At 41.6% G+C, this 10,371-nt stretch overlaps 1 protein-coding gene across 1 annotated transcript; it reads right to left on the bottom strand.

The window, feature by feature from the left end:
- Window positions 1-5,122: 5,122 nt before the first annotated feature.
- Window positions 5,123-6,282, bottom strand: LOC147418557 (uncharacterized). Its single transcript, XM_086506806.1, has one exon. The coding sequence runs from the start codon at window positions 6,179-6,181 to the stop codon at window positions 5,150-5,152; it is 1,032 nt and encodes a 343-aa protein (XP_086362932.1). The 5' UTR covers window positions 6,182-6,282; the 3' UTR covers window positions 5,123-5,149.
- Between the last annotated feature and the right edge of the window lie 4,089 nt (window positions 6,283-10,371).

Here is a 10,371-nt window from a genome sequence, read left to right as displayed (position 1 = left end):
CTGTCCTGCACCTGTACTGTCTCTGACTGTCCTGTCACTGTCCTGTAAGCATAGAATGCGACAATGCCTCAACGATAGTAAAGTAAAGATGCAATCCCAACTGTCTAACTCACAGTCAATACATCCTAGCTGCCTATCTAAGGGTGCTCGAGGGATCGCTCCAAGACCTGTATCACCGAAAGGATCTCAACATTCGAGAATCCCCCAACTCAATAAAACCTCACTCAACCCTCAACAAAGGCTGCAATAAATCTAACAGTACATAGACTTCCCACAAAGTCATACATCCACAAATTTCCCACTATATGCTGTAACCACTGCGGCGGTTGTTTGCTGCGTGACTCACAGCCAGCAAACCCTCAACAAACATACATCATCTTTGACAATACATCCCATGTGGAAGTACCTGCAATGTCAGGATGAAATCTGGAATATCAAGCAGCAAACAAAAGCTACCTGATGAACTAGTGGATGTCGCCTACAGTCTGTGTGTAGATGCGCCCGTGTCGTATGTGCCACGCCTCCAAGAACTGTGAGTCATCCTTTGATGTGTAGACAACCACAAATCAACACTCTGGGAGTGTCGATATCCTCAGCACCTGCAGTCGTAGGCCGAAAACCCCAAATTTGCAGAGTCGGATCTGCACCCGTCGAGACCACGTAGTCAAAAATGGCCTGCGCAGACCTTTGTCGAAGCCGAACGGTGGCCGAGATGACCTCAGAATGAAATTATGAGAACACCTAGCCCTTTGGGCTACCCCACAGGATTTGGGGCCGTGTCTTCGCCTATCGAATTTCACTCCAATCTGAGTTGGTGACTCTAGCCTCCTACAGTGCTGCCCCGAGCCTCGATCTGAGCTCTGATACCAGTTGAAGGAGTACGAGCAAAACTGCGACGTGAGAGAGAGTGCGAGAAGAAGAGCACGACGATATGGTGAACTCGCTCTACTGTAATGTGTAGAGCATAGTGAGTTCTTATTAGGTTTTTACAAAAGAATATGTGTACATACCTGGTGGCCCGCCCACTTACCTGGGCTACCACATTGGGCTTTATACCCCAACAGATCTCACCACTTTTGTTTTTGAGGGCCAAAACATTTTTTTAAGAGGTGATTAATGATAGGCCAAGGGCCAAGATGCACATGTAGTACAAACGGGGGGGGGGGGGGGGGGGGGGGGGGGGGGGGGGGGGGTGACTTTTGACAACTTTTGGATTTTTAGCATTTTTCAGAAGTCATAATGCCCCCCCCCCCCCAACACACACACACACCTCCCCATCCACATCTCTCTAGAGAGAAGCCATTGAGTGAGGTCCCAATCCCACTCACCCCCTACAAAGAGAGGCACTAGAGTGGTTGACACTCCCCTCTTCATATTTGCTATAGGCGTGCTCAGATCTAATCCCAAAGGGATCCACAAGGGTCCAAAGTTCTCCCTAATGGGATAAGGTAATTAAGCTCAACTAGCTTTGACACAAAACCAAACACCAGTGTGAATGTGTTGACTTCCCCAAATCCCTTTCTTACTGAAACCAACTATATGTATCATTGTTGTGCACCTTGTTCTCTTGCAATCTTTATGTAGCTACCACTACCTAGGCCAAAATTTATAGTTTCCTATGTTATGTAGATTCTCTACATATAGGAAACAAGGTTTTCTCACACCATTGAAACATAACAGATGTAACGCGCACAAATCAACATTGAAAGTAGGTACCCGTTTGCACTTTAGAATTTGCAACACTCTTGGTGGTCGCAAAAAAATTATAGATCCTAAATTTGAAAAGTGTATGTGAACAAATTTTGTTTTATAATATATGGAGAAAGTCTCATTGTGTTGCTTCATGAGATATTGGCTCTATTAAGTAGATGACTCGTGCAAATTAGACGCTTGGGTGTTGTTACCTCTAATCAGTCCATAAGTTTAGGAGGCACCCATGTTTAAGTATGATCGTATAAATGACCAAATGCATACAAGATCACACCATAGCTCCATTATGAGTTAACTACACTTAATTATGACTCTAGCATACCATCATCATAAGAGTTGGTTACCATCTCAATGATGAGACAGTGTGAAGTTGCAGTCCACTCATTAACATGACTAGTGGAGAATTGAAAATTCAATTAAGGAATTTCAATGTCATAGCATTTGGCCAGAGATTAATTCTTGATGTCAAGGCTCTTAACACTAGTTCTGTAATTGAATGTTGAAGTGTCCTAAGACACACTAGTGTTTTGTTCTTCTACCAAAGGTCTGTATTAATTTTAACAAGTTAGAGAGATTATTTGTTTGGCTTGTTCATATGGTAGCAAGGTTATAAGACAAAAAGTACAAGAAAAAAATGCACAAAAATACATTCTATAAAAAGAAAGTTATGATTATTTCAACGTGAAAATTGCAAAAAGCAAAAGAAGCTGTTTTGTCATTAAAATTATAAAATGCATATAAGTTTCCAAATAAATTAGTGTTTTCATATTTTAAAGCACAATGGTAGATCAAAACATAAGAAAATAAAGGGCCATGCTCAAATTCTGAAAGTTGTGCCTTGGCAAAATTCAAGAAATTCTAGAGTTCTTCTCCAATAACCATCGCGAATAAAGGATGCAAGCACAACATTGTATGGTAGAGTTTAATTTTTTTGTGGTTTTTTTTCCCTCGTGCATGCAAAGAGTGTATTACTTAGTGTGCAATGGAAAGATAGATAGCCCTAGAATGATGGGCGTAGATAATTTTATAGGGAAATTGTAATTTTAGAGATTTATGTATAAAGAATGAAGCTTTTATGTCACTTAGTAAAGAGAATTTATTGTTACCCCACTAAGCCACTCATTCTTTGACCTACTGTTGTGATTTAAGATTCCCCACATAGTTTTCGATCTCAAACTCAACATAATTAGATATACCCAGGGCTCTTGCGACTCACCTCCACATGACTTTGTCCCTTATTTGCATTGGGAACCTACAACATGAGGAAATTTGTTCATATACAAACCAGTGCTCGGAAAAAACTTAGGTTTAGTGTAGTCCCACCTACAAATTTTGAAATTTACCTCTAAATTTTATATTTGAAGGTGAGAAAACCTACCAAATTTTGAAAAAATTAGTGTGATTCGGTGTAAAAACCTTCAGATTTTGTCAATTTACCTCTGTTGTTTCACATATGTAGGTTTGCTAAGTTTTAGGAATTTTTTTTTTTGTAAAAGCACTGATACGAACACAAAAACACTAGTATTTGAGCAAGGTGTAGCTACTAACAAATCATAGGAAAAGAGCAATATATGAAGGAAAGAAAATATTGTAGCCGATTCTTTGAAATGACCATTGAGCTTTTCAAAGAAGAAATAATCCCTCTGCGGAAGGATAATAGCATGACATCTCCATTTAGTATCTTTCACACAAGGGACTACTCTCTAAGAAGACCAATGTAGTGCAATGGTCTCAAAAGAGCAATGCAATTCATGTAACTACTACCAAGAAAAATTTATTCAAGCACCAAAATTCTTCTTAATTCGTGGATAAGCCTTCAAAGTAGTTTTGATCTAGTTTGGAAAAAGTCAAGATGATGAGGGATTGCTACATCAAGCAATAAAATGGCAACTGCACATAAAATGACAGTAAATTCCTTATTTTATCATTTTATTTTAATGAGACCTCACTAGAGTATTTTTACCAAGACCATCGAACATTCTTGTTTTTTGTGGATTTGGAGTTTTAAATTATGTTTAAAATAAATGAAAATACCTCTTAGATAGTGTCGCATCACATGTTTCAGGATGGAGCCAAAGCCTTGGGGGGTGCTCCACCTTAATATATGTAAGTGTAGCATGTGAGTGCAACCAAGGAAAAGTTCAAAAGGTTATATAAAGGAGGGGGTTGGAACAATCAAATCTAAAAATTAAAGTTTTCGAAGAAAAAGGGGTCATGTAATTCATGATTATGTCTATACAGGGATGGTGTTTTGTATCTACTAACATAATATGGCGGAGTACATAGCCCTTTACACGTGTCTCTCTGTGCGAGATGAAGGCTAAACGCCAAGTGAGATGAAGGGGAGCGGAAGAGAGAAAGAGAGAGGCCGCCAATGGCAACCGGCAATACTCGTATATTGAATGCACATGCTACAAACTTTTTTTTAATAATGGAACCCTAAGGAGATATACACAAAAGTATGAATTTGCATGCCAATATTTCCCGTTTTCCCTACTTTCACTCACATTGATTTGTTGGAGTAGGGACCCTGGTTGGTGTTGATTCGAGCACGAGCTCTCACCAGCAAGGAACAAGGGCACAATTTCCTAGTTTGGGATGAGCATGGCTTTCACAGATGGTCATAAAAATGCTTCAAGTTAAGAGGTATAGTGTATTGATTGCTTTCTTTAACTTCTTTCTGACAATTTGCGCACGGTGAGACGGTCCCATTTGTGTAAGATGTCAATGTTTTGGCATTAAAGAGTAGGAGAGCTGCTACTACTCACGAAACATCGAAATGAATGTGCATTGTGGCTTTGTGGAAAATGAACAATGTTGAAAACATTAATCCAACCATCCTTACTTTCTCTAAGAGCACCATCTTCACTTGTTTTGGTGGCACAATTTTTGTGATTGCATGGTGCAAATTGATCTCCTTGTCCCAAAACTCATCACCACAAAAGAAAACAAAAACTTGGCAAGCTGAAAATAGAAATTGTGTAGGGTAATTGTGCCTAAATCTAAACACAGACTTGGCTCTACTAGTACCATGCCAATATTGCATGTTTTACATTCCTTTTAGTGACACCATTTATCCTCACTGACACGAAAAGCCTTTTCTCTCCATCGTTTCATATCTTCCCATTCAGGCACTCAATAAGATCATGGGTACTATGTCTATCAAAATACATATACCTACATCCATACTATGGTTATCGAAGAATGCGTGCACAATAACCAAAGCTTCAAATTTTCCTCCAAATTATTTACAAGAGACTACACTGAAGTAGTGCTAATGTAGTATTTTAGCACAGAGTAAGGTCAAGTGGGGGCATAGAAAGCTTCCATAGATCAATGCACAAGACTAGCGCTTGCACATTGGAACACACATGAACATAGGAGTGACACATGATGCATACGGAGACAATTAGAGTCGAGCATTGAGGGCTATTATAGGCTAACATAGATAACAAAATAGTAAAGGAGTAGGCCTCTGGTAGCATGTCAAACAGATTGGCCCCTTTGCACACAATTGCCTGTATTCTCTGGAGCTCCAAATTCGCGCTGACTTTACCCTGTCCACATGGCTATATGCCAGCATTTTGAATGCAATGTCCTCAATGTGCCTGAAACAGAAGCTACAAAGCCAGCCCGCATCGGCGAGAATGAGATCTGTCTGCCTGCCATGGTCATACTCTGTCTTTCCTGGTACATACACATGTACACTAGGCCTCCAAGTGTCCTCGTCTAAGAGGAACTCAAAGGAGTAAAGATATGTACTCATTTGCAGAAGCATTACATCTGGGATACCATCACACCATCTGAGAAGGTTGATCGTATGTGCACTCGGTATTTCGTCGACATCAGCCATTATAAGGAGATCCCCTTGATCAATCCTCGCACCTTGTAACACCTTGTCCATGTGAACTCTCTGTGCATACTCAAGAACAAATGGGTTCTCCCCTCTCGCTAGCTGCCTGCCTCCCATGCACGCATATACCACTTGTGATTCCACAAATGCGAACCTTTGGAGATTCTCCGTGAACCAGAGTGGCTTTCCTTGACCTGTGAAGGTGCTGTTCGATTCGAGTATGACAAATTTGGCGATAACAGAAGCGAGCTCCTGCCATCGGAGCTCGAGGAGGTCAAGCTCATTGTTGAATATGACAGCATCAAAGACACGGCGAAGATGTGTCCGAACGGTCCACCCATGGAGAGAGCATAAGGTTGCCATGGAGACATTTTCTGCATAGTAATGGGCAATATGGTGAAAGGGCTTGGGAGGGGTATCCCACATGGGTCTGAGTGCATACCCTATGGTTTGCCAGTAAGAGTAGAGGGCCCAGAGGAGGAGGAAGATCAGACAAGTAGCTATGGTGGCAATACGCCTGCGCACGAGGGTGAGGCGCAATGCACACAACCTTGGATGCATGTTCCCATGGAGTCTGAATTCCTGCTGGGCCTTCAGGTGCGAGTGCTTCTTCTTCATCGTCTGCTTCAAGAGAAGCCATGGAAGCTGTGTCACCTACGGTAGAAAGGGAGACGGTGTCACGACGATTTTGGTCCTGCGGGGCGGAATACTATAATCTACAGGAGGCCGTTCATATGTTTGAATCTACAAGACGCCTTGGATCTAATATCTAATTCTATTCTAATGTATATTAACTAGAGTGCTTCGTTAGCCGCAGGAGAGAGAGCTTGTTACCTTTTGTCAAAACAAGTTTTTTTGTTTCTTAATTGGTATTGTCTCAAGTGCATTACGATTGTGATGCAACAATTTTGAGTCGTGTATCTTATAGAAGAACCGTAAGAAGGATTAGAATTTATATAAAGTGATATGGGTCGTTTAAAATATGTTCATTTTTATATGTTGTCCCCTTTTTATGTTTGGAAGAAAAATAAAACAGGCAAGTCTCCTTGCATGGGGGAGTTTGCGCAGTCCTCCCCAATTTTAATAATACGAGGGAACGTGCCATTCCCACGGCAGCGTGCAATTTCCAGTGTGTTCGTTTCACTGTGTTCTCAGTAATGAGTAAAGAATACAAAGTGTTTACATGCCTTCTGTTTCTACATTCATTTGTCGATTGTCCTAACCAACACAATGATGTCAGTTAAAGATTCCTTTCCAAAGAGTCTCCTTGTCTTTGTTGCTTCCATGGATCACACCATCTGTCTCCCAAATAGTCTGCACATCTTTGCCTCTGTTAAAAATAGCAAGAAAGATAAAGAGTCTGCCACAACCATGTTGAGGATATCCTGCAATCAACACATTCCAGAAAAAAAACTTCTCATGCTTTCATACGGGTACCAGATTTGGCATACGAACTTCAAAAATGTGTTCCCAAAAATTGGTGAAGCTCTGTTTGTCATGTTGGATTGGTTATGACAGCTCATCGCTTTTGACGCTCTGTCTGTCTATGCTATCAACCATAGTATCACCAATCACATCTTTTTGCACAGCCAACAATCTTGTTGTGAATTCTCCCACATGTAAGTGTCTTGCATTAGGCCATAAGTCTTCATGGTGTAAGCATAGGAGATTGCGGTAGGAGAAAGGCCTTCCCTTCACATATGGTTTAAACCACCCAGAGCTTCCTTGTTCTAGCCATGTTGGACATATCCTTCAGTCAATACATTCCGAGTGATAAAAGTTTAGAGAGAATCAACCAAAGCGCCACCAAGCATGTCATTTTGCATATGGAAACATTCCTTCCCTTTGCATCCAATGTGCGTCTTTGCCACAATCGTGTTGGGCATATCAGCCATGACATTCAGGGCAAGAAGCCCATCTAGAGAAAACTTGTGCTTTTGTGAGCTTCGTAAATCTATGTCTTTTTTAAGTAGTGCGTTGTTGAGGAGCTTACTATTATCCTCCTAATCTAGTACAAATCCTTCCTCTGAGCTCTCGCATTTCCTGCAATCAACACACTCCAAGAAATGACACAAGAAACAATTTTGATAAAATGCCCATGTGTTACATCAAAGAAAAAGTTTAGAGCTTTCTTAGTAAGATTGAGCTAGTCATCAAGCTTCTATATGAGCACTCCAAGAGTTTTGCCTAGTGAGAAACCATCAAGACGAAAGTATAGGTGGCCCAATTTGGAGAGATATACTTACTTTTCATCTGCTGAAAACAGCCTAGATCTTTTTGGCCCTGCTCTTGTCGTGTGCATCCCGCTATCAATGCATTCGAAGAGGTGACATTCCAGACAGGAAGCTCCTAAAGCATTTTTTGTGATTTCTCAAGCACACCACATGTGGCATACATATCAACCAAGATAGTGGCAAGCCCGACATCCTTTTTCACGAGCCTTTGACTAACAATATAATTGTGAATTTTTATACCCATATTAGAATCTTGCATAGAGCCACATGCCTTCAAGATGCATGCGTAAGTGATTGCATTTGGAGAGAAGCCCCCGCTTCGCATCTGCTAGACCATTTTGGCCCTGCCCCTATGTGTCAAACCTTGCAATCAGTCCATTCCAAGAGTCCACACTCTAGAGAGGAAGCTCTTCGAGCACTTGTGTAGAGCCACATGCCTTCAAGATGTAAGTATAGCCTTCAAGACCAAAGTATAACTGACTAAATTTGGAGAGATACAGTTGCTTTGCATCCATTGAAAACATCCAAGAGCTTTCTATCCCTGCTCTTGTTGTGCACATCCCGCAATCAATGCATTCCAAGAAACGACATTCTGGACAGGAAGCTCCTCAAGCACTTTTTGTGCTTTCTCAAACACATCACATTTGGCATACATCCAAGATAGTGCCAAGCACAATATCTTTTTTACAACATCCTTTGACTAACAATATAATTGTGAATTTTTGTGCCCATATTAGCATCTTGTGTAGAGCCATATGCCTTCAAGATGCATGCGTAGGTCATTGCATCTAGAGAGAGGCGTTTTCTCCAGTGGGGCAAATCCTGCAATAATGCATTCCAAGAGTCCACACTCTAGATAGGAAGCTGAAAACAGCCTTGAGATTTTTGTCGTGCTCCTGTGGTGCATATCTCGCGACCAATGGATTCGAAGAGATGCCATTCCCATCATTCAATGTATCTGACATGCAACATTACGGGTAAAATGGTCATCAAGAACATGCCAAGGTCGCATAGAAGCACTCCAAGAGACTTCGTATGTTGACAAACCCTCACTTTTCATGTGGTTAAAATAGCCGAGATTTGCCATGCCACAACCATGTCAATCAACATGCTCCAAAAGGCGACAATTCGTAGAAAAAGCTCATCTAGGACTTTTTGTGGTTGCATGAGGGCACCACATTCAGCATACATATTGATCAAATCACCGTTAAGCATGACATTCCCCTCCAACGACCGTGACTAGCAATTACATCATGGATTCTCAAACCCATGTGAAGGTCTTGCATAAGGTGACCAACATTCAAGGTGCAAGCATGGGTGAATGCAGTTGGAATTGATTTGCGTTGTGAGTATGGCTTCTTCCCTAGAGTTGTTAGTGGAGTTTTTGCCTCTCTATGGATATTTGTTGGCACCACAATTGGTATACATATCGACCAACGTACACACGCACCAGTATGATCCCAAATATGCGACTTTCTAATACGAAGCAACATATCTCACTGTTGACTTGGTACAATTCCTTCTTTTGAGCACCTGCTTCTAGTTCAAATGCATGAAGACCATGATGAGGACTCAAGCACGCGTATGTGATTGCATCTGGAGAGAGCCCCTCTCTTTGCATCCGCTGAAAACAGCCAAGAGCTTTCTGGCCCTGCTCCTGTTGCGCCTATCCCGCAATCAATGTACCCCAAGAGACAGCATTCGGGACAAGAAGCTCCTCAAGAACGTTTTGTGCTTTTTGATGTGCACGACATCTAGCATACATATCAACCAAGGCATTGCCAAGCATGAATTTTTTTTGCAATAGCCCTTCACTAACAATATCAGAGTGAATTTTTAAACTCATATCAGCATCTTGTGTAGAGCCACATGCCTTCAAGATGCACGCATAGGTGATTGCATCTCATAAAATTGACCTTCAATCTAAACTAGAGAGTTTCAGAGCTGAAAAAAGGCTAGAGCTTTCTGTCCCTATTGCTGTTGTGTGTATCCCGCAATCAATTGACGTTGTTCCAAACAGTAAGCTCCTCAAGCACATTTTGTTTTTGCTCAAGTGTCCCACATTTGACATACATATCGACTAAGACAGTGCATGCTATCTCTTTTCAAGGGCTCTTGCATAGAGCCACATGCTCGCAAGCTACACACATAAGTGATAGCGTCTGGAGAAAGGCCCTTGCTTCACACCTACTGAAAATAGCCCATAGCTTTCTGGCCCGCCGGCCGTGTGTTGGGCATATCTTGCAATAAGTGCGTTCCAAAAGACGACATCTTGCATAGGAGCACCACATTTGGCATACATATCAACCAAGGCATTGCCAAGCACGTTATTTTTTTGCAACAGCCCCTAACTAACAACATCATAGTGAATTTTGACACCCATATCAACATCTTGCGTATGGACACATGCCTTCAAGATGCACGCATATTTTATTGCATCTGGAGAGAGGGCCTCGCTTTGCATCCGCTAAAAACAGTCGAGAGCTTTCTGGCCATGCTCATGTTGCACGTATCTCGCAATCAATACACTCCAAGAGAAGGCATTCGGGATAGGAAGCTCCTCAGGTACATTTT

This window comes from Adiantum capillus-veneris, chromosome 30 (genome assembly GCF_014529385.1).
Source record: "Adiantum capillus-veneris isolate H3 chromosome 30, ASM1452938v2, whole genome shotgun sequence".
NCBI classification, from domain to species: Eukaryota; Viridiplantae; Streptophyta; class Polypodiopsida; order Polypodiales; family Pteridaceae; genus Adiantum; species Adiantum capillus-veneris.
The sequence above is the reverse complement of the archived record's forward strand: the minus strand, read 5'-3'. Positions and strand labels throughout refer to the sequence as shown.